This window comes from Scyliorhinus torazame, chromosome 13, assembly GCF_047496885.1.
Source record: "Scyliorhinus torazame isolate Kashiwa2021f chromosome 13, sScyTor2.1, whole genome shotgun sequence".
In the NCBI taxonomy this organism is placed as follows: domain Eukaryota; kingdom Metazoa; phylum Chordata; class Chondrichthyes; order Carcharhiniformes; family Scyliorhinidae; genus Scyliorhinus; species Scyliorhinus torazame.
In genome coordinates, this window is record NC_092719.1 from 150,911,497 (window position 1) to 150,936,858 (window position 25,362).

Below are 25,362 nucleotides of genomic sequence, written 5' to 3' on the forward strand. Positions count from 1 at the left end.
CTAACTGGTGTATTGGCTCTTTGATCGATATTCGGTTGAACCTTGTGGCGGTATCAAGAGATACCTGCCGACTCTGAAAGCATATTCATAATTAAGGTTAAGAAAGGCGGCCTTATTAACCACCATATTTATAGCCATTAAAAGATAGCAACAACGGGGAGAACGTGCAGACTCCGCTCAGTCAGTGACCCAAGCCGGGAATCTAACCTGGGACCCTAGCGCTGTGAAGCAACAGTGCTAACCACTGTGCTACCGTGCCGTCCAAATTAACAATTTTCGCACTGAAAAGGGAAGAATGAATTGCTGTTTTTAGGATCTTTGAGGGGCTGGGTAATGTAGGCCATATGAACCTATTTCATCTTATCCAGCTTGTGCTTGGCAGTGGGAGGTCTCAAATCTAATCTGTGGAAACAAAATGGACTATTTTTGTTCAGCAATTCCTATTATCCTGCTGTACGCTGTGTTAGCATGATAATGCTTATTGTGCACTTGACACTATTTTGTTTACTACTTTGATGTAATTATTAACTCCTCCACCTTTAACAAATCAATGACGCTATTAAAATAGCAAAGTAATAACATGCAAATATCCTAATATTGTACAGATGATTTTCTAGGCTTTAATGTTCAAGCTTTTCATTTTTTGTAAGTGTCCAACAACATTTTTTCCTTACCACCTTTGTTCTCGGGGATTATGCACTGCAAAAAAAAGCAGATTTTTTATTCTTTCATGGGGTCGCAAGTGTCATTGGCAAGGCTAGTATTTGGCACCCATCCCTAATTGCCCTTGAACTGAGTGACTTGCTAGGCTACTCCAGAGGACAGATAAGAGTCAACCCAGATGTTGTGGGTCTGGAGTCACATGTCGGCCAGACAAGACTTCCTTCTCGAAAGGACAGTAGTAAACCAGATAGTTTTTATAACAATCAATGATGGTTTCATAGTTACCAGTAATGAGGCAAGCTTTCAATTCCACGATTGATTATTTGAATTCAAATTTTGCCTTGGTGAGAGGTCATGAACTCCCATCCACAGCAGAGCTCCATTCACTGGAGCAGCAGCAATATAAGGAGGGGATAATTCTGAGAGTGGAGGGTGGGGGAGGGGCAATGGTTGTAAATGTTTATGCGATCCTAGTACATCAACACAGAATTATATATTCCTCTGGCTCAGCTGGATTTTGATACTATGTAACTTTTTATCTATTGCTTTTAACATATGCCAGTCTGTGTGGAAATAACTGCATCACAAGGGTATTTTAAGTCTTTGAATTGTCAGCACTTTTGGTTGTCTAAACATGGGAGCTGTGCTTAACAACTGCTTAACTTTTAATCAAGAAATTCCATTGGGAATGCTCATCATATAGACTCCTATAACATACAGTGAAGCATGAACTCTGGAATTCCGAGTGGGAGGCCAAATGGCATGTGCTCTCCCACAGACAAATTGCTCAATACTCCAACTCCTCAGCACATAGGGCCAGCTCATAAGGGGGAGGCATAATCAAGCAAATAAAGATCCGTGTGAAAAAGGACAATCATAGTAACTACAGGCTGTTCAGTACAATATCAGTGGTGGGGAAACTACTAGAGATCATTGTCAAGGGTAAAACAAATACTCACTTGGATAAACATGGGTTAAGAGACAGCCAGCACAGATTTGTTAAAGGCACATGATTTCAGTTCAGTAATGAAGTAACAGAGAGGATTGACAAAAATAGTGTTGTTAGATGTAGTATTTATAGGCTTTCAAGCAGCATTTATTCAGAAAATAGAAGCACGTAGTATTAAAGGGACAAAGGTAAATTGGTCACAAAATTGGCAATGGGATAGGAGGTAGAAAGTAAGAGTAAACAGATATTTTTTTGATTGGAGAGATGTATATTGTGGGATCCCCAGGGATCAGTATTGGGGCAATTGTTTTTAATACTATATGTCAATAATATGGATAGGGTATAGTGAATACAATTTGGATATTTGCAGAGGATACAAAACTTGGCAATGTAGTAAATAATGACCATGATAGCAGAATTCAGGTGAATAAAGACAGACTGGTAAAATGAGTAGACACATGGCAGATGCAATTTAATGTGAACAATTGTTAAGTAATGCACAGAGAAATGACACAGAGGCAGTATAATCTAAATGGTAATATTTGGGGAGAAGGGGTGAAAAGTCACAAATCTTGATAAAGGTGGCTAGGAAAAACATGGGATAATTGACTTTATAAATAGTGGCATTAAATATAAAAATGAGGAAGTCATACTCAACCTTGACAAATCACTGGTTACATTACCATAGAAGAATCTTTATTGTCACAAGTAGGCTTACATTACCACTGCAATGAAACACTGACGATACGACCATAATGGGCCGGATCTCGAATAACGATGAGTCCGAATACAGGAGGGAGATAGAGAACCTAGTGGAGTAGTGTAGTGACAACAATCTCTCCCTCAATGCCAGCAAAACTAAAGAGCTCGTAATTGACTTCAGGAAACAAAGTACTGTACACACCCCTGTCAGCATCAACGGGGCCGAGGTGGAGATGGTTAGCAGTTTCAAATTCCTAGGGGTGCACATCTCCAAAATTCTGTCCTGGTCCACCCACGTCGATGCTACCACCAAAAAAGCACAACAGCGCCTATACTTCCTGAGGAAACTAAGGAAATTTGGCATGTCCACATTGACTCTTACCAACTTTTACAGATGCACCATAGAAAGCATCCTATCAGGCTGCATCACAGCCTGGTATGGCAACTGCTCGGCCCAGGACCGCAAGAAACTTCAGAGAGTCGTGAACACCGCCCAGTCCATCACATAAACCTGCCTCCCATCCATTGACTCCATCTACACCTCCCGCTGCCTGGGGAAAGCGGGCAGTATAATCAAAGATCCCTCCCAGATACAGAAGTCTGAGAACACGCACGAACAGACTCAAAAACAGCTTCTTCCCCACTGTCACCAGACTCCTAAATGACCCTCTTATGGACTGATTTCATTAACACTACACCCTGTATGCTTCATCCGATGCCAGTGCTTATGTAGTTACATTGTATATGTTGTGTTGCCCTATTATGTATTTTCTTTTATTCCCTTTTCTTCTCATGTACTTAATGATCTGTTGAGCTGCTCGCAGAAAAATACTTTTCACTGTACCTCGGTACACGGGACAATAAACAAATCCAATCCAATTACTGCGAAAATCCCCGAGTCGCCACATTACGCCGCCTGTTCGAGGGAGAATTCAAAATGTTCAAATTACCTAACAGCACGTCTTTCGGGACTTGAGGGAAGAAACTGGAGCACCCGGAGGAAACCCACGCAGACACAGGGAGAACGTGCAGACTTCACAGTGACCCAGGCTGGGAATCGAACCTGGGATGCTGGCGCTGTGAAGCAACAGTGCTAACCACTGTGCTACCGTACCACACAGACGTTAAGACTTCAGCTGGAATATTATACACAATACTCAGTATCACACTTATTAGGACATATTTCAAGGCCGTGAGTGGGATACAGAGAATAATACCAGGGATGAGGGAGTTCAGTTATATGGAAAGATTGGAGATGCTGAGATTATTTTCCTTAGAGCAGAGGAGTTGTATTTTCTTTGATGGCTTCTGCGACTGGTGGGCACTGCAGGTCTTGTCAGCATTGTTGGAAATTTGTTTTTGGTGGCATTCGATGATTATTTTAAGTTGATTATATTATCCTGCATTACTACTGCCCTATATGAGACGCTTGCAATGATTTTTATTAGTTAATCCTGGGACAACCCAGTGCAATCATATTGGTCCATTAAGACAATTCAAGGGCGCCAGATGCATGGGAACATCACCACATGCAAGTCCCCCCAAGCTATACGCCATCCTGACTTGGAAACATGGCGTTGTCCTTCACAGTCGCTGGATCAAAATCCTGGAACTCCCACCAGAACAGCACACCACATGGACCGCAGCAGTGCACCAACACCTCCTGAAGGGCAATTAGCAATGGACAGTTAATGCCCACATCCCTGGAATGAATGAGTAAATAAATAAAGTTAAGAGAATGGTCCAGCTCCAGCAACCCAACCTAGGGGCTGTCCAGAGGCAACTGGTGACGTCACGCAGAGGCGCCGGATAGGCACCCGGGCGTTGGTCGCGCGGTATTATGGGATGGGCGGATTGGCCGCGCGGCATTATGGGATGCGCGGATTGGTCGGCAGCGACGCGGAGTTCAAGCCTCCCGCCTGGTGACCGTAATGGACTATGGGAGAGGGAAAGTATGGCGGATGTCGCGGAGCCGTGAGTATCCCCGAGTGAACTCCGGCCGCTCAGGCCTCTTTCACATTGACTTCTGCTCGTTCTTCTCTTGGGTGAGCACGTCTGAACCTTCTTTTATTCTCTCTTTTTAGGGAGAAGAAAAGAAGGAAAGTAGAAGAGCACACTGACAAGTTAGTGTTGAATGAATGTAGCGGTTCTGGTTTCTGCTTGTGCAAGGTCTGAGGCTGTGAGCTTGTTATAAGCTGCAGCTCCGAGCAGCGGGATCAGTCCGCCCTCAACCTGCTTCCTTGTTCGTCCTAAACTCGGGCTAACTGCTTGGAGGAATAGGAATATATTAATAAAGAGGAAATCTGGGAAATTGATGGGATTGCCAAATGCACTTTCATGCAGGATGGTTTTTTTTTGCAGTAAATATTAAAACACTAAATGGTGTTATTAAGCATTTATTCAGTGGCTTGAATTTAGCACCATGTGAAGCAAATTGTCAACTAAATTCCCATTAAGTTTGCGCCATTTATGTAGGAGCAACGATTGATGTGTACATTTAACTGGGACAAATCTGGATTCAAAACTTTTGCAACAACTCTCTAAAATTGCTGTGGTTTAAATTGCTATATTTTCATGTTGGGGTTTGCTTTAAGCACCAGATAAGTTTCTCTTCTATTAAATGGAAGGACTGTTTCTCCCCAAATTTTTTTGTTTATAAAATATGTCCCATTATTCCTGAAATGGGAAAGTAAGTACAAGGCTTCACAGACTTGTTTCAGGTAACAATTCTTTGTTATTTTTAAATGTTATTATTTTCTTTAAGTTACAAATCCACTGTGCAGAGTGGGCAGGGTAAACCCTTAATCCACTTCCTTGCTTGCTCCAAAAAACAATTCGAGAGCATTAAAAACTCCAAGCTGACAAGAAAAGGTATTGTGCCTGATCTTGGGTTTGATCTGATGCTAGATCTTAGCCAAAGGGCCAACAATCCTTTATGTTTTCATCTTCCGGAGAATTGCCCAGCTTTGATTTACTGTTGCATCCTGCGCATTAGAGAAGATAAGCACCTTACTTTGTCCTGTTTCTTTATGTTGTGTTGGACTCCAATGACATTGTGTTGCTTGTTTACTGATATTTTATACTGATGTACAATCTGCAGAGATACAATCAATAGCTTTTGAAAATAATTTCCTTTTTCCCCCTGCCTATTCTGCTACACAACAGATTGGTTGGGAGGTTGGATGAGAAGAATTGCAAATTCAGTATAAAATTGACACTTTTGTTTTGGCTGGTGTCAGTGTTGCTTGTGAAATTTAATGATCATTCCAAGGGCTCATTTTAGCCCTAGATGATATTGTTTGCCAAAAATTCCCCATCTGAGAGATGCAGCAATTGTATATATTTGAGACTGAGTTTTTAACTGGTCTTCTAATTTAAAACTGTAGCTATTGGTGTGTAATTCAGTTTATATACCTCTTTTTTTTTTAAAATGTAGCTGACTATTGCTGCTGAAACTACCTAAGACATGGTTATTTTCATTCATATTTCTAATTTTGCTGTGTTGTGAAAACTAAATTTCTAGTTGAGTTTATTGTGTTCTGTGCAGAATGGCTGTTGATGGTGGGTATGGGGACACTGGAGATTGGGACGGTCGCTGGAATCACGTGAAGAAGTTCCTTGAGCGTTCAGGACCATTCACACATCCTGACTTTGAGCCAAGTACTGAAGTGAGAAACATTCAATTATAAACTTCACGTTTAGTGTTGGATTGAAGCTTTTTCTTTTGTTTTGCTGAATATTCTTGTACGTCACAATGGGAGATCACAAAATCAAATACCAGTGACTTATGTATTAGCTGATTACATTTGGAAAACCACCTCTGATGTGAAACCTCAAGCTTCTGTAACGGAAACAGTCAATTTTCCTATTTTTATTTATATACTTGATTGACTCGACAATAATTTAGATCACTCCTGAAGTTTGCATCCTCTAACTATATTTGCTCCTTTTCGTGACAGGATGTAAAATGGATAGCTAGTTTGATTTGGTCAGGTTAGGTTTAAATTTCCCTCTTTGTGACTGCATTCACTTTGTCTACAAATGTTACTTTGTCAGATTTTAGTCCCCTACTTCCATTTATAAATGTGAATGCATTAATTTGTATTCAGGTAATTAGGACATGGAACCTGATACCACATAAGAGTAGTTGAAACTAACATAGTGCATTAAAGGATAAACTAGATAAACATGAGAGAAAGCAATATCATCTATCTAAATTACCACACTGAAGGTGGGGTGGGATAGAGTGGGCAGAGGCTCGGGTGCAACATAAACACTGATACAAACCTGTTGGGCTGGATTGTCTATTTCTGCCCTGTGAACATTATGTTGCTGAAACTGTCCATATAAACTTGTCTGGTTGCGTTTTCAATTTCATGCCAGTGTGTTACATTATAGAGGCTTGATTTTATGCCTCCACCTCCGAGAAAGTTGTAAGCTCCTCTACTTTGGGGATTCCCAAATTGCCACCAGTTTTGCTATTTAATTAAAAATGTGAAAATATCAACAAAGTATTACATAGAAGTAGTGATCGAATGCATGATTTAAAAGAGGCACTTATATTGCCACTGCCTTTTCTGATCCAATTATCCAACCGTCTTTAATCTTTGTTTTACTTGTAAATTATACTTGGTCTTGGACTTCTAGTACATAATGGTATGGGAGATCAACTGATGTACCCCCGTAACCACAAGTGTACATTTATTATTTTATAAGCAACTCCCTATGCACACATTCCATTTGGTACTGTGTGCCTTCATCTTATCAGTGAGCTGCCTACATGACAAATTTTCAAAGACCTTTTAAAATATGTGTACACCAGATCGTCTATGTTTCCTTTATCAATAAACTGTGAAATCTTAGTTACAGCTGGATGTAATTTTCTGTTGGGAAGTGCACATGAATCAGATAGTCACTCCTCCTACTTTCCCATCTTTGTGGAGAAGTAACTCTCCTGTGTACCCCGGACTGGCAATTAACCATTATCAGTTACTGAAATATCAGGAACATGCAATTTAGTCCCTGAATTATGCTTTGCCCTTTTGCATATGGGGTTTAGTTTGGAATCAGTTGCAGACTGATGAGTTTCTTCTGTGAAAAGCAAATTACTGCGGATGCTGGAATCTGAAACCAAAAAGAAAATGCTGGAAAATCTCAGCAGGTCTGGCAGCATCTGTAGGGAGATAAAAGAGCTAACGTTTCGAGTCCTGATAACCCTTTGTCGACGCTTTGACAAAGGGTTGTCAGGACTCGAAACGTTAGCTCTTTTATCTCCCTGCAGATGCTGCCAGACCTGCTGAGATTTTCCAGCATTTTCTTTTTGAGTTTCTTCTGTTGGCTGTTGTAAACTAAATGGTTTGGGGAAAGCATAATCTAGTTCTCGAGGACATAGATTCACAACGTGAAAGAAATCCACGTAACTGTAAACTATTCATCACTTGTATGTGTACACAAATAGGGACTGAGATTGGAAAAGGGAGCTGCTGTTTAAAAATTGATGGCCGGATTCTGTGGGGGGATCCACGTAACTGATGTTTGGCTTTGTATTTACTTTGAAATGAAATGAAAACCGCTTATTGTCACAAGTAGGCTTCAAATGAAGTTACTGTGAAAAGCCCCAAGTCGCCACATTCCGGTGCCTGTTCGGGGAGGCTGGTACGGGAATTGAACCGTGCTGCTGGCCTGCCTTGGTCTGCTTTCAAAGCCAGCGATTTAGCCCAGTGTGCTAAACCAGCCCCTTGATAATGGAATTGTCTCTTTTGTGCAGCATTGAATACGTTGCCAAAATTAAAGTTACAGCACACTAACAGAGCATCTAATTTATATTATATATAACCAAATTTCAGGGTGCTCACATTTGGAAAGTCAGTTCCTCACCATAAATCTTAAAAAGAGAAAAATGCATTTCAGTTTGAAATCAAACATACAACTTTCCACTCAAAATATCCAAGTGAAATATTAGCAGGGTACTTTCAGAATTTCAGAAGTTTCATTTGTATAGTGTACTAATTGTGAAAGCTTGCATGATCTCTCTTTTCCCGCACACTGGTCCACTTTTACTTAAAAAATCCCAACACATCCAAAAGAGTACTGTAAACTATTCATCACTTGTATGTGTACACAAATAGGGACTGAGATTGGAAAAGGGAGCTGCTGTTTAAAAATTGATGGCCCGGATTCTGTGGGGGGATTTTGTGGATGTACTCTGTGTTCATCACCTTTATCCTATTAAAATTGAGCAAAACCTCAAGTTTGCACACAATTGCAGATGAACGCAGAAATCCTGTCACTCCTTGCTCTGCCAGAGGCTGCACTGTGTCCCTGCTCTCCGGCCCAGCAAATAGTTGATTTGAGGAGAATTTCCTCTATTTAATCAGATGTGACTGGCTTTTTCATGGTGATGTGCATAATATCTATTGTTGATCTGGCCCTTAAAAAAACAACTTCTCCTTTGTGGAGTATTGTTAATGTCCCCTTAATGAATTTAAACTTTTTTTTATTCAGAGGCAGTTTAACGCAGCCAATCCACCTACCCTGCACATCTATGGGTTGTGGGGATGAGACGCATGCAGACACGAGGAGAATGTGCAAACTCTACACGGACAGTGACCGGGGCCGGGATCGAACCGAGCCCTCGGCGCCGTGGTACAGCAGTGCTAACCACTGTCGGCCCAATTTAAACAAATTTTAAAAAGAATATTTTTGAAACTTTTTTCATGGCATTTAGCTTCTGCCTTTCACCTGATGTCAATGTCCCAATCTTTATTTTGCTGTATGAAGCTTTTTTTTAATGCTTGATTTTAGTGCTTTTTTGGCTGTTCATGAAAATGCTTTAATGTGATTGGCTGTTTAGATAGCTTGATGAAATCACTGCAGCTCCATGCTGCCAATCCCGTGAAGAATGTTACAATCTACTGTATGGTGAAATAGATAAAGTTCACACTGCAGAGGTTGCTACATTTCACAGCAAGGCTTTTATCAAAGTTAGCAGCAAGCCCCCTTGTTTTGCTGCTGGCTGCAAAATCCGGATTGATGTATATTTCGAAAGCTAGTCTTACCAACTATATAGCCTATTCTTTCTGTGGGTGTAAAATGAAACGGAGTCAAAATATATTTAGCGAAAATTTGTTTAAAAGCATTGTAATTAATTTTCTTATTTTTGCTGTGATGTTCACTAAACGGTAGTATTTGTTTTTGCAGTCACTCCAGTTTCTTCTCGAGACCTGCAAAGTTCTAGTTATTGGGGCAGGTGGTTTAGGATGTGAACTCCTTAAAAATCTGGTAATGTATCTTTTTTTAACTTTGGTTCCTGATTGTACAAAATGTTCTGAAATTAGGTGGGGCTGTAATTTGACTTCAGAATAACTCCCTTCACAAAAACTCTGACCTAATTTATTGATGCAAGGGATCGATTTGCATGTCTGTCTGTCTGTGAGTATAAGAATTCCTGCATCCAGCACACGCAACACATTCCAGACAGTTGAACAGTATTACAAGTGCACAATAATCTTTAAATGGCCAGCTATGGATCTGGGTCTGAAATAACAACTGGTTGATTCTGGCTTCACCTTGTGTTTACTCTAAAGCAATTGAGTTTGTGGCTTTAATGGGACAAGCCCCATTTAGTAGCAGAATTATACAGTTTGTGCAGTCACTCATGTTCTCTAAAATCTTCACAATCTCTGGTTTCCAATGATTTAGCCAAAAATTTGACAACACTTGCTGAACTAAACTCGCTTGCATACAACAGCTAGTATTTGGACTTCTAGCAGTTATGTGCTGATATAGGAATAGGCTTGGTTAGCATGGTAGTAAATTTAACTTAGGATCGAGTAGAGTATTGAATTTGTTAAATTGCCAAGAATTTGAAAGTAGAAAAGAAACGGAAATCAGATGACTTGCCAGTCACCATGCTGGCTGACTCATGGAATATTTTGAGAGTTTGTCCTTCAGGCTCTGCTTAGCAACAGCACCTGCTATGCTCTGACCCAGATGTGAGTAATGCTTCCCTTTTCATTCACAATATGTGGTCATTGCTGAAATGATCAACATTTATCGTACATCCTAATTGTCCTTGAGAAAGTGGTAGTGAATCTCAGCCTTGAACTGCTGCAGTCCATGTGGTGAAGGTATTGTGCAATTTTGGCGATGGTGAAGGAATGGTTATAAATCTCCTCGTCAGGGTGGTGTGTCTTGGAGGAGAACTTGCAGGTAGTGGTGTCCCCTTACCCCATCTACCCTTGACCTAGGAGGTAGAGGTTTTGGGTTCGGCAGTTGAAGCCTTGGCGAGTAGTAGCAGTGGATCTTTGTAGTTGGTAGACTGTGTACTAGTGGAAGGAGTGAATATTTAAGGTGATGGACAGCGATTCACATTTTTATCCAGGATGATGTGCTGAACTTGAGTGTGGTTGTAGGTGCATTCCTGGAATTTCCATAAATAAACCTGAATTCTAGTAGTCATACAGCAAAACATCTCGAGACCTGGAATGACCTATTCAAGTTATGTTTTGCTGGATATATGTGGAAAAAAATCAGTGGGGGAAATGTGAAGTATTCATTGCAAAAAATGTCCTTCAAACTGAGTTGGGCCTTGTATTATGTAACCTTGCTCAGTGCAGATGTACTTTATTGACCTTCAGAAATGGGACAGTTGGACTTCCAGTGTGGACCATAGAGTAAGTGGTCACACACAAGGCAGCTCCTACCCAAGGTTACAGAAAAGAGCTCTTTTTTTAATCAATATGGGATGGAATTTTGATGAAAAGACGTACGTGAATGTTGGAGGGGTACTTTCCCCCAGGAATGGTATGTCTCTTGGTTACCAAACCCGGCAGAAACAGTAAAAGATTTGGCTGGAGCTGCTGTAAAGACAAAAGCCTCTTCCAGCATGCAGGCGGGGGAAGGGCAAGCTTAAAGGCTTCAAGCTGACTTGAGGGCCTTTGTTTTAAAGGTGAATTTTGGCAGCAGGGGGAACAACTGAAAAGATCTCACCAAGGCCATTGAAGAAGCGGGGACGAGGCTTCCGGTGGCGGCCATGGAGGAGTAGGTCGCGCGTTCGCCAGCTCTCTGGAACGGACCCTCAGACCTTTTTCAGGAGCTTCCACAGACTTTTTGGGGTAGATTGGTGAAGCGAACACTGCCAAAAGGATTCCCTCTCTGTGGGTCTTCCGGTGACGGCGGGCGGGAGGCAGCTGCGCGTTGGAGGGCTCCCGTTCGGGAACGACATTGTCGGGGGTTAACATTGTCTTAGGGCCAGCGAAGGCAGTGAAAGTCAAGAGACAGCACAAAGAAGGGAAATGTCGAAGACCGGCAAATAAACGGCCGTGAAAAAAGCAGCTGAAAGTCCGTTGGGGAGTGAAAAGGTCACCGTGGGGTCAGTAAAGAAAATGGAGCGCTGGGGAGGCCGCATTGCTTACAGCTGAAGAAATAACTACGGTGATGGCCGTGGAATTCGAAAGGCAGTTTACGAAACATATGGAGGCAATGAGGAAGGAGATGGGGGCGATTTTGAAAGTGCTAGTGGAGGAGGCGATTACCCCGGTGAGCACGGCGGTGGCGAGCGCAGTGGCGGAGGTGCGGGAGCAAGGGGAGGCGCTGAAGGAAGTGGAAGAGACAGTACTGCAGCACAGTGGTCAACTTACTTCGATGGGGAATGAGATGCGGAAGGTGATGGAGATCAACAAGGATCTGCGAGGCAAAATGGAAGACCTGGAAAACAGATCCAGGCGACAGAATTTGAGGATTGTGGGGCTGCCCGGAGGAGTTGAAGGACCGAGGCCGACTGAGTATTTTGCCGCGATGTTGGCAAAACAATTGGGGGAGGGGGAGGATCCCTCCCGATATGAGCTGGATCGGGCACATCGGTCGCTGAGGCCTGTACCAAAGGCGAGTGAGCCGCCAAGAATAGTGACTCTGTGCTTCCGTAGGTACAGTGTAAAGGAGAAGGTCCTGTGCTGGGCTAAGCAGAAGCGGGTGGTGCAGTGGGCTGGAGCTGATATACGCGTATACCAGGACTTTACGGTGGAGCTGGCGAGGAGGCGGGCTGCCTTCAACCAAGTGAAGAGGGCACTGTACGTTAGCAGGGTGCAGTGCGGCATTGTATATCCAGCGAAGCTGAGGGTGACCTACAAGTTCAAGGACTTTTATTTTGGGACGGCGGAAGCAGCGGAGGAGTTTGTGAAGGCAGAACGACTGTGGCAGAATTGAGAAATGGTCATGTACCAATGTAGCCTCATGACTGTATTTTTTTCTTTTTTGTTTCACTGCGTGCGGGTGTATGGGCTATAGGAGCCAACGTTGTGTATATTTAGACAAGGGAAGAAATGGGACTTTCAGTCGAAATGAGGGCTCTTTGGGATGTAGGTGGATATGTGGGGTCTGTGTGCTAAAAGGGGACTTCTGGGTTTTTTCTGGGGCCGGGCAAGGGGGAAAGGGACCTGGGTGGGGGCCTCCATGCTGGCCGGTTTAAGCCGGCCAGTGAAAGGGAGTGAGGTGGGGGGAGGGGCTGCGGCCACCGGAGCCTGGTAGAACAGTGTCCGAGCGGTCTAGCCGGGGTGGAATGTTGGGGGGGAGGAACCGAGGTTGGGGGGAGGAGCTTTACAAGAGGAAGTGGAGGGGGAGGAGTTGGGGAGGGGGGGTTTACAACTCTTGGGTGTCATTTACAGTACTCTTTTGGAGGTTGGATGGCATTGAGTGTTGTGGGGAGGAGGGACTCTATCGGTTAATGGTGGCCATGGGCGATTCCAGACTCCTTTTTCTTTTTCGCTTTTGTTTTTTTTTCCACCGTGGGAGGGTGTGTTTTATTTGAGGCATATATTGACAGTTGGGTGGGGTGGTGGAGGATGGTATCGTTGTTGATGTTAAGGGTATTGACTTTGTATTTATTACCGTTTGTTGCCTGTTGGTGGGGTGTAAATTTGGAAGGAAAATGTGAAAATGGAGAATAAAAACAATTTTTAAAAAAGAAATGGGACAGTCAGCTCCAACTGAAGTCAGACTGATAGAGCATAAACTAATTCTTACTGATATTTGTCATGTATCAGTTTTTAAAATTTAAAGTACCCAATTCTTTGTTTTTCCAATTAAGGGGCAATTTAGGTTGACCAATCCACCTACCCTGCAGATCTTTGGGTTATGGGGGTGAGACCCACGCAGGCACGGGGAGAGTGTGCAGATTCCACGTGGACAGTGACACGGGGCCAGGACCCCTGGGTCCTCAGTGCTTTTTGGCAGCAGTGCTAGCCACCGTACTGCCCCTTTTTTTTAAATTTAAAGTTCCCAATTCTTTTTTCCAATTAAGGGGCAGTTTAGGTATCAAGCAATCAGTTATCCAACAGTATATTCCCGAACCATTTAACATTTCAAATTGAATTTCATATGTAAAAAGTTTGTTCAATAGCTCTGTTGGATGCTATCACTGACCTCATCTTCTTATCACAGGCTCTAATGGGCTTCAGACGAATTGATGTAATTGATATGGATACAATAGATGTTTCTAATCTGAACAGGCAATTTTTATTTCGGTAAGAATTATATATAATATTGCATTGTAAATTTTGCTCTTACTGATTTTCTGAATTAAGTCTTCTCACTTGCAATTTGTATAGAAAATGCTTTGAAGTCCATCGTTATAAAGATTTTTTTTAAACGTCAGTATAATTACTAGTACAGATGTCCCATTGTTGATTTCGTGCATTGAAATAGTTTTTTGTTCCAAGGTGCATGTTTGTGATTGAATGGCTGTTTACAAAAGCTTATTTTCTAAAACGGTCATTTAAAATTTAAATGTTTTGCCTTATCAAAATGCCACTCGGTTAATTATTTGATATATGCAAACGTTCTATATTCACTTGTTTTCTTTGTGGGAGTGATCGGCCTGTACGGGGAGTATGTGACATTTAAAGCTGGGTGGGATGCAGTCTAAAGCTGACTGCTTTCATATTGAAATTCTTGATTCATCTTGATGTTAATCTTTTTACATTAGTGAAATTTTTGAAGCTGGCTTATTGCCTCAGCCATGTTCTCAGTGCAGTTTGATTAGTGAATGTTTAATGATTTTCTATTCACAAAGTGTTACTTCAATGTTCTTATTAACTTTTTTTTTTAAACAGACCAAAGGATGTCGGAAGGCCAAAAGCTGAAATAGCTGCTGAGTTCATTAACAGTCGTATTCCCGATTGCAGTGTAGTTCCGTATCCTTTGTTCAAAAAATAAGTTCATTATAGCATTAAGATGAAATTGATCTGAAAATGAGGTTGACTTTCATCAGGATGGCTGTAAACTAAAACCACTTCATGAAATGCTTATCTGTAGAGTTAGATGCTGGACTATTAAAATTTTATTCCAAATTATCTTTTTTCCCTCCCTGAAATAACTGAGCATTTCTAAAACTTGCAGTTGTTTGTTGCCCATGATTCTCCACATTTAACTGCAATGTTTGATAGAGACACTTGAGATCTGAATTTCATTCTTTTAATATAACTTGTTTTGTTTTTGCTGTATCAGAGTTTTTTTTCAAGTTATTATTTTGCTTTATTTTTCTTTGTTATGGTTCTTTCTGTGTCCCTTTTCAGTTTGTTTCTCCTTTCATTATAATCTGCATGTGAGTCTATATAATACATATACTGTATACAAGACTGGTTGGTCAGAAAAAGAGCTGTTCTAAAGCTTTTTACAGATGGATGCTATTTCTGCTTTGGGTGTAGTGTTATAGAATAGAGGGTCATAGAATTTACAGTGCAGAAGGAGGCCATTCGGCCCATCGAGTCTGCACCAGCTTTTGGAAAGAGCACCCTACCCAAGGTCAACACCTCCACCCTATCCCCATAACCCAGTAACCCCACCCAACACTAAGGGCAATTTTGGACACTAAGGGCAATTTATCATGGCCAATCCACCTACCCTGCACATCTTTGGACTGTGGGAGGAAACCTGAGCACCCGGACGAAACCCACGCACACACGGGGAGGATGTGCAGACTCCGCACAGACAGTGACCCAAGCCGGAATCGAACCTGGGACCCTGGAGCTGTGAAGCAATTGTCCTATCCACAATGCTACCGTGCTGCCCTTTTTGATTTGAGATCTTGTGTTATGCCGTCGTGTTGCAAGTTACTGCTGGAAAGATCAGTATAGCTTCTGTGCAAAACACAAAGCAGCTACTAGTCAAGCATTTCAGTGTGATTCACGTTTCAAAAAAAAAAAAAAAAAAATTTTTACTAGATGTGGGCTTTGCTGGCGAGGCCAGCATTTGTTGCCCTTCCCTAATTGCCCTTGAGAGGGTGGTGGTGCGCTGCCTTCTTGAACTGCTACAGTCCATGTGGTCTAGGTGCACCCGCAGTGCTATTAGGGAGGAAGTTCCAAGATTTTGACCCAGCGACAGTGAAGGAACAACGATATATCTCCAAGTCAGGATGGTGAGTGGCTTGGGAGGGTAACTTCCAAGTGGTGGTGTTCCCATGTATCTGCTACCCTTGTCCTTCTAGATGTTAGTGGTTGTGGGTTTGGAAGGTGGTCCCTAATGAGCCTTGGTGATTTCCTGTAGTGCATCTTGTAGATGGTAAACATTGCTGCTACTGTGTGTTGTTGATGGAGGGATTCAATGCTTGTGGAAGGAATGCCGATCAAGTGAGGGCTGCTTTGACCTGGATGGTGTTGAGCTTCTTAAGTGTTGTTGGAGTTGCACTCATACAGATAAATGGGGAGTATTCCATCACACTCCTGACTTGTGTCTTGTAAGTGGTGGACAGACTTTGGGGAGTCGGGAGGTGATTTACTCACTGCGGAATTCCTAGCCTTTGACCTGCTCTTGTAGCAACAGTATTTATAAGGCTAGTCCAGGTCAGTTTCTGGTCAATGGTATCCGCCCCAGGATGTTGATAGTGGGGGATTCAGTGATGGTCTGAATTTCATGGGGCGATGGTTTGATTATCTCTTATGGGAGATGGTCATTGTTTGGCATGTATACTACGAATGTTATTTATCACTTGACTGCCCAAGCCTGGATATTATGCAGATTTTGCTGCATTTGCACATGGACTGCTTCAGTGTCTGAGGAGTCACAATTGGTTTTGAATGTTGTGCAATCATCAGCGAATATCCCCACATCTGACCTGATGTTGAAAGGTTCCTCTCTTTATTTATCCTTGATACTCAAATGGTCCATTAGTTAATGTTTAATTGTCTTTTAACTACCATAAAACTGCAATTATAGATTTCCAAATGTCTTTGAGACAAGAAGTTGAACAAGGAAGCAGCGGTGTAAACTTACTCAAGATACCTATCAACTTGCATAAATATCTTCTTTGTAAGAACCCGTTGCTTGAATCTTTCTATTGTGCCCAAATACTTCAGTTCTTTAAATTGAATTCATAAAGAACTATGGGCTTTTTGTAAATGAGGAATTTGATCAAATCTCATTTACAAGGAGTAATCAAAACAGAAGTACCCCAACCCACAGGGAGGTGCATGGAATTTTCTGCGAGCAGAGGAAGAACAGTTTTGCCTTGCATCTCACTGCTAGTGCAGCACGGTCAACTGAATGGAATGTTCTTCAGCAACATGGTCAGACCCATCCTTCAATACAAGGAACAGATAGACCTCATCATGTAGTAACACTTAATGTTTTCATATCGAAAATCTGCAGACAACATGATAGCGATACATACAAAGGTGGCAGTCAGGATGAAGATGATGTTGGATATGTTAGTTCCGTATTTAAATCCAGTGCAGTTTTGCTAGTCACCTTTTGGTTTTGATCTGGATCCTGTAGGCCAGCACATTTGTCAAGCCACGCAAGTATAACTATGACTTTGGGAAGTCTGTTTCCTTAAAAAACCTTGCATAAACCAGACTTGAGGTTTTCTAAACACCTATGAACTAATTTCAGCTTTGTTTTGCTCTGCATTTCTGCCTTCAATGGCTTCTTGGTTTGTCTGCTTTTCTATAATGATGGTAAATTTTGTTTGAGTCTGAATTGGTGAACTGACTGATAGTTCCTGCTTTTGCAATGTTGGAGAGTGGTGGGCATCCCAAGTGACCTGTACTGATTATACAGCCATGGCTCAGGGATATAACTCTCACCTCAGAATGTTATGGGTTCAAATCCTAAATCTAACACTTGTGCCAACATTTAGCGTGATATTGCCGTACAGGAGGAAGTGCTCCAGAGGTGATGTATCTCAAATGATGCATTGAACTTCATTTGCCTTGAGGATGGATATAGAGAAGATCCCAGGGCATTACTTTGTTGATGAGTAACTGAGTTCACCAAGGAATCCTGGTCAATATTTATCTCTCAACTATTATCACCAAAGCAGGTTATCTGGTTATTTATCTCAATGGTGACTGAAACCTTGCTGCATTTAAATTGGCTTGCTACAATTCCTACACTAAAGCACTTAACTAGCTGTAAAGTACTTTGGGATGTGCTGAGGTTATGAAAAGCCCAATATAAATACAAGTTTGTTCTTTTAAAGGTAAAAAGAAGGGCAATTGTTCAACATGTGGCACGCTCTTATGCTAATTGCATGCATAATGCTTGGACATGGTTGGAGTAAGCCTGAATTGTCATATTGTGTTCTGCAATGTACTTTTACTGTCCAGGATTCTTGTGTGAGATGTTCATGTTTCTACAACTGAAACCAGAATATATGTTATTACAAAGGCAATAAGAGCCAATGGTATAATAAGTTGAAACAATTCTTAACTTTTCTCTCAGACATTTTAAAAAGATACAAGATTTCAGTGAAACCTTTTATAGACGTAAGTAATGACTCCTGCTGAAATCCAGCTATTCTCAGCATTGATAGTGATTTTACAACTGACTAACAAAGCTACAATCTCTACGGGCTCCAACCTTACTGGTGAGGGATCAAAAATCAGGCTCACAGCCTTTGATATAGCCGTATTCTCACTGGGATAGGTATCTTAAGGGAGGCTGTATTTAGAATTTGTTTGATCACAAGTGAACTGCTTATTACAGTTCTTGAAACTCAAATAGACCCAAAATACAATTCATGAGATTATGTATTCTGAAAGATTGAATTGTGATTTTAAAATACTTTGATTTTGCTACCTTCTCAAAGTTGTAATGATGGAAATATTTTTCATTTCATATTGATGAATTTCTCCTACCTGGGGCATTATTTTGTATATGTTGGTGACCCTCTGCTGTCATACCCAATTGACCATTGTTCATTTTTGTGCCTGGATATAGGAGATTATTTGACTGGGGTTGGGCATCACAGCCAAAATTCATCCTATACTGTTCAAATGTTCACATATGGATACTTTCCAGAACAGGAACCCAGAGCACTGAGGTCAGTTGTAGGACCCTTGCCGTTGTCTGGCTGAATAGGTTAACTAACAGATCATGAATTGAACCTGTGGGCTTTCTGAACTGAGAGTCAACTCACTGTTATAACCAGTTGATCTATCAAGGGATTGTCCTCAACGTTGTTATGATCTCAGTAGAGAACAGTAACTTTTTTTTCGGATATCCGAAAACCCAGATTTTTAACTAAAAATGGTGCCACAGGTTTACAGTTTAAAACAAAAGAATTTGACTATACAAAAATCAAAGAACATGAATACTCATACACTATCTTTGTCAGTTACCTGAAATATAGTAGAACACATTTACTTATACTCTAAGCTCCACGTTGTTATGGGCCAGGGTTTAGTGAACCCCAAAGTGTATCATGGAGTTCACCTGACACACAACTTTTACTAGATTGTGGTATGGGGAGCACACTACAGGTGTGGTTTAGCAGAAATGGAAAATTATTTTTTAAAGCAAAACAATGTTTATTCTATGAACTCAAGTTAACCTTTTTAAAACATAGTGAACATCTTAGCAACCATCAATTCAAATACAACCCCCAAAGAATACAACACTAAGTAATCCTTAATAAATTCCCAAACAACATTCCGAAGACAAAAGACCCTTTTTAACACAAAGATCAGGTTTCAATTCACTATTGAGAGCAGTTACCATTTTGAAATCAGCAAATGAACATTCATAAGCTTGCAGAGATTCATACACATCCTGCTGTGATTTCAGCTTCTCCAAAACTAAAATGAAACCAAACCCACCCTGCAGCAAAAAGCCTAAAGCGAAAGTAAAAAGTTGACAAGACAGCCCAGCTCCACCCACACTCTGACATCACTGCAGTAATGAACACCCATTTCTTAAAGGTACTCTCACTACAGAAATTTATATACACACCCATTTATAAACACCCATTTCTTAAAGGTACTCTCACATGACAACGTAACTTTTCTTCTACGCCCATCTGACATGAACTCTCCCCCTTCTACATAAGCTCAAGTCAGATGCTTATCAGAAATGAGATGACTAACCACGTTCTCTGAATACAGTTTCAAAGATTGTTATAAGGGCTCTGATTCCTTGGGGCCTTCTCAGCTTGGCTTTTCCTAGAATTTCAATGCACTGTTATAGAGTCCTCTCCTTCACAAGAATTTTAAATGTTTTTAGCCAACACAGAATTTCAATTGAATCCGGTTTGAAAGAAACGTTCCTTGCATCCAGCTTGTTTTAAAAGTAACCTGCTTGGAATGCAGTACAACGGGGTTAAAGGGTTATAGGGTTATGGTGGTTATGGTGTTCGGACGGGAAAGTGGTGCTGAGTCAGCTTCCGGTTGCGGCTATGCGGAGCTAAGCTGCACGATTCAGCAGCTCCCGCGATCACGGACTTTCGGGCTCGCTAGAGGAGCCCCAACGTAATTTTTTTCACAGACAACCCGTGGGGAAGAGAAGAGAGAGGTCCCCTACCGACTTTTATGGACCGGACCCGAAGTGCAACGGCCAAAAAAGCGGCATTGGAGCAGCAGGAGAAGCGAGTGAAAAAAAGCAAAATGATGGCGGCCGGGGACAAAGAGGAGATGCAGGAATTCATCAAGCGCTGCTTCGAGGAGCTGCGTAAGGAGATGCTGGCGCCTATGCTGGCGGTAATTGAAGGACTAGGGATAACTCAGAAGGCCCACGAGGTGAAGATCCAGGAGGTCCAGAAAAGAGTGAGCGAGGACGAGCTCTTGGGCCTGGCGGTGAGAGTGGAGCGGCACTACACAAGAAGTGGGCGAGAAGACTCGAAGACCTGGAGAACAGGTAGAGGAGAAATAATCTGAGGATCCTGGGTCTCCCAGAAGGCGATGGTGGTGAGACTTCACCGGTTTACAGACAGAGAGAGAGTCCTGAAATGGGCCAAGAAGGAGTGGAGCAGCAAGTGGGACAATGCAGAGATCCAAATATACCCGGACTGGAGCACGGAGGTTGCTAAGCGGAGAGCGGGTTTCAACCGGGCCAAAGCGGTGTTTCACCGGAAAGGAGTGAAATTCGGAATGCTGCAGCCAGCGCGACTGTGGGTTACATACAAGGACCAACACTACTACTTCGAAACGCCTGAAGAGGCATGGACCTTCATACAAACTGAAAAGTTGGACTCTAACTGAGGATTTGTGAGGGTGGGGGGTGTTTGAGGGTTGAAGTATGATGGTTGTATATAGGGGGTCAACCACGCGCAGGAAATGTTATATAGGCTGGGGGAGAGAGACAAGGCCGCGACAGGAGCTGCGCCAGAGGGGGCAGGGCAGGCTTTTGGAAAGCACAGGGTTTTTTTTCCCACGCGCGGGGAGAAAGGCGGGAAGGGGAACGAAGGAATGTATACTGATTGGGAGACTACCACACGGGGGCTCAAAGGGACGGCGGGGGGAGCCGGGGTCAGCAGGTGTCAGCTGACTTATGGGAGTGATATGGGGGGGAGCAAGAAAGCTCGACAGGGGTCTGGGGGGGGTGGGGGGGGTGTTGCTGCTGCACTACACATGTTGGGGCGCATTCCAGACTTGGAGGTAGGAGGCCTGATAATGGGAGGGGACTTCAATACAGTGCTGGACCCAGCACTGGACCGTTCCAGATCAAGGACGGGAAAGAGGCCGGCGGCGGCCAAGGTGCTCCGGGGGTTTATGGATCAGATGGAGGGAGTGGACCCATGAAGGTTTGGGCTGGGAGAGGAGAGGGACCAACGCCCGCTGTGGCGGCTGGATGTGGGACTGCTGGCAGATGAGGTGGTGTGTGGGAAGGTGAGGGAGTGTATTGAAAGGCACTTGGAGGCCAACGACAACGGGGAGGTGCGAGTGGGGGTGGTATGGGAGGCGTTGAAGGCGGTGATCAGGGGAGAGCTAATCTCCATCAGGGCTCATAGGGAGAAGACAGAGGGCATGGAAAGGGAGAGGTTAGTGGGGGAGATTTTGAGAGTGGACAGGAGATACGCAGAGGCCCCGGAGGAAAGATTACTTGGGGAAAGACAACGGCTCCAGACGCAGTTTGACCTGTTGACCATGGGGAAGGCGGAGGCACAGTGGAGGAAGGCGCAGGGGGCGACCTACGAGTACGGGGGAAAAGGCTAGTCGGATGCTGGCACACCAGCTCCGTAAGAGGACGGCAGCGAGGGAAATAGGGGGAATCAAAGATGGGAAGGGAGCCACGGTTCGGAGTGTAACGAAAATAAACAAGATATTCAAGGCCTTTTATGAAGAGCTGTACAGATCCCAGCCCCCAGGGGGGGGGGGAAGAGGGGATGAGACGATTCCTAGACCAACTGAGGTTCCCGAGGGTGGAGGAGCAACAGGTGGCTGGTTTGGGGGCACCAATCGGGTTGGAGGAGCTGAGCAAGGGTTTGGGGAGTATGCAGGCGGGGAAGGCCCCGGGGCCGGACGGGTTCCCGGTGGAGTTCTACAGAAAGTACGTAGACCTGTTGGCCCCGCCACTAGTGAGGACCTTTAACGAGGCAAGAGAGGAGGGGACCCTGCCCCCTACAATGTCGGAGGCGACAATTTCCTTGATTCTAAAGCGAGACAAGGACCCACTGCAATGTGGATCGTACAGGCCGATTTCGCTCCTCAATGTGGGCGCTAAGTTATTGGCAAAAGTGCTGGCCATGAGGATTGAGGACTGTGTCACGGGGGTGATTCATGAGGACCAGATGGGATTCGTAAAGGGCAGGCAATTAAACACTAATGTGTGGCGGCTCTTAAACGTGATAATGATGCCATCGGAGGAGGGAGAGGCGGAGATAGTGGCAGCTATGGACACGGCCTTTGACCGAGTAGAGTGGGAGTACCTCTGGGAGGTGCTGCGTAGGTTTGGGTTCGGGGGAGGGTTTATCAGCTGGGTTAAGCTCCTTTACAGAGCCCCGGTGGCGAGTGTAGTGACGAACCGGCGGAGGTCGGAGTGCTTTTGGCTGTACCGAGGAACGAGGCAGGGGTGCCCCATGTCCCCCCTGTTGTTTGCATTGGCGATCGAACCCTTGGCCATATCACTGAGGGATTCTAATAAATGGGAGGGGGGTGGTCCGAGGGGGAGAAGAGCATCGGGTGTCGCTATACGCGGATGACCTGTTGCTGTACGTGGCGGACCCAATGGAGGGGATGGTGGAGGTCATGCAGACTCTGAGGGAGTTTGGGGAGTTCTCGGGCTATAAGCTCAATGTAGGGAAGAGTGAGCTTTTTGTATTACAGGCAGGGGACCAAGAAAGAGGGATAGGGGACCTACCGCTGAGGAGGGCGGTGGGAGTTTTCGGTATCTGGGGATCCAGATAGCCAGGAATTGGGGGGCCCTACATAAACTGAATCTGACGAGGTTGGTGGACCAAATGGAGGAGGACTTCAAAAGATGGGACATGTTACTGCTCTCGCTGGCGAGTAGAGTGCAGTCGGTCAAAATGGTGGTCCTTCCGAGGTTTTTGTTTGTGTTTCAGTGCCTTCCCATCGTGATCACCAAGGGCTTTTTCAAGAGAGTAGGCAGGAGTATTATGGGGTTTGTCTGGGCGAATAAGACCGAGGGTAAGGAGAGGGTTCCTGGAACGCATTAGGGACCGAGGAGGGTTGGCGCTGCCAAACCTAGGGAGCTACTACTGGGCAGCAAATGTGGCGATGATCCGCAAGTGGGTTATGGAGGGAGAGGGGGTGGCATGGAAGAGGATGGAGATGGCGTCCTGTAAAGGAACGAGCTTGGTGACGGCACCGCTGCCGTTCTCGCCATCAAAGTATACCACGAGCCCGGTGGTGGCGGCAACATTAAGGATCTGGGGCCAGTGGAGACGGCACAGGGGTGCAGTGGGATCGGTGTGGTCCCCGATCAGGGGTAACCACTGGTTTGTCCCGGGGAAGATGGATGGCGGGTTCCAGGGCTGGCATCGGGTGGGGATTAGAAGAATGGGGGACCTGTTCATTGACGGGTCATTTGCGAGCCTAGGGGCACTGGAGGGGATGTTTGAGTTAGCCCCTGGGAAATGCATTTGGATATATGCAGGTGAGGGCTTTTGTGAGGCGACAGGTCAGGGAATTCCCGTTGCTCCCGGCACAAGAAATTCAAGACAGGGTGATCTCGGGTGTATGGGTCGGGGAGGGCAAGGTTTCGGCAATACACCAAGAGATGAAAGAAGAGGGGGAAGCGCTAGCAGAAGAGTTGAAGGGTAAATGGGAGGAGGAGCTGGGGGAGGAGATCGAGGAAGGTTTGTGGGCTGATGCCCTGGGTAGGGTTAATTCCTCCTCCTCATGTGCCAGGCTCAGCCTGATACAATTTAAGGTGGTTCACAGAGCGCACTTGACGGGGGCGAGGTTGAGTAGGTTCTTTGGGGTAGAGGACAGATGTGGAAGGTGTTCAGGGAGTCCGGCGAACCATGTCCATATGTTTTGGTCATGCCCGGCATTGGAGGGGTTCTGGAGAGGTGTGGCGGGAGCAATATCTCAGGTGGTGAAAGTCCGGGTCAAGCCAAGCTGGGGGCTAGCAATATTTGGAGTAGTGGACGAGCCGGGAGTGCAGGAGGCGAGAGAGGCCGGCATTCTGTCCTTTGCGCCCCTAGTAGCCCGGCGAAGGATCTTGCTAATGTGGAAGGAGGCGAAGCCCCCCAGCCTGGAGGCCTGGATAAACGACATGGCTGTGTTCATAAAGCTGGAGAGGATTAAGTTTGCCTTGAGAGGGTCTGCGCAGGGGTTCTACAGGCGGTGGCAACCGTTCCTAGACTATCTCGCGGAGTGTTAGAGGAAGGTCAGCAGCAGCAGCAACCCGGGGGGGGGGCGGGGGGGAATGGGGGATTGCTTGGGGGGGGGAATGGGGGATTGCTTGGGGGGGGGAATGGGGGATTGCTTGGTGGGGGGGGGGGGGGAATGGGGGATTGCTTGGTGGGGGGGGGGGGGGGAATGGGGGATTGCTGGGTGGGGGGGGGAATGGGGGATTGCTTGGGGGGGGGGGAATGGGGGATTGCTTTTGGGGGGGGGGGTGGACGAGCAGGAGATAACATGAAGGGCGGGGGAAACTGGCACGGGCGGGGGAGAGCCAGTGTATAAAGCTATGTAGATATACCATTTTGCCATGTATATATCTTGCTCAGTGCGATTTCGTGTTATTTTGTTACTGGGGGGGGGGGGGGTTGTGTTGGTAAAAAACTTTAATAAATATATATATATTTTTTTTACAAGTGGTGCTGAGTCCACAAAAGATCAGCCATGATCTCATTGAATGGCGGAGCAGGCTCGAAGGGCCAGGTGGCCTATTCCTGCTCCTTGTTCTTATGTAATACACAATCTACTCGCCCTATAATTTACTTGTTGACCCCTTTGCTATTGTTTATTTCCCAGGCAACTTAGTCACATGATTGGTTACTGGTAGCAAGTTGCTTTTTACCTGAAATCATCACCGAAAGAAACCTCGTTCTTAAAGGGACCCATTTCCCCAACAGCACATGGACCAACAAAACCTACACCCCTTCAAAACTAGTTTCAATCCTCCAGGTCGAATTACTTGATCTCCATTGGAACAGTGCTAAACACACTGCAATTGGCTGCAACATCATTGATTTCAGGGGAGGAATAGGTGCTTTCTAACCCTTATTACTATGCATAGACCCTTATTGACATTTGTGTATTTATGGATATGGCATCCATCTGACATTGACATAGAATATACAGTGCAGAAGGAGGCCATTCAGCCCATCGAGTCCGCGCCGACCCTTAAAAAGAGCACTCCACCCT

The 25,362-nt window shown here is 44.4% G+C and overlaps 1 protein-coding gene across 6 annotated transcripts in view; it reads left to right on the forward strand.

The window, feature by feature from the left end:
- Nucleotides 1–4,182: 4,182 nt before the first annotated feature.
- Nucleotides 4,183–25,362, forward strand: part of uba3 (ubiquitin-like modifier activating enzyme 3) — a 38,994-nt gene continuing 17,814 nt past the window's right edge. For 2 of the 6 annotated variants that reach the window (XM_072472282.1, XM_072472287.1), the window contains exons 1-7: nt 4,194–4,288; nt 4,399–4,437; nt 5,862–5,982; nt 9,515–9,595; nt 13,754–13,836; nt 14,425–14,505; nt 18,032–18,075. In XM_072472282.1, the coding sequence (XP_072328383.1) occupies nt 4,269–4,288; nt 4,399–4,437; nt 5,862–5,982; nt 9,515–9,595; nt 13,754–13,836; nt 14,425–14,505; nt 18,032–18,075 (469 nt within the window). In that variant the 5' untranslated portion in view covers nt 4,194–4,268. Of the gene's footprint in view, nt 4,360–4,398; nt 4,438–5,861; nt 5,983–9,514; nt 9,596–13,753; nt 13,837–14,424; nt 14,506–18,031; nt 18,076–25,362 lie in introns of all 6 variants that reach the window. The other 4 variants (XM_072472284.1, XM_072472285.1, XM_072472283.1 and 1 more) reach the window with 3 other exon arrangements.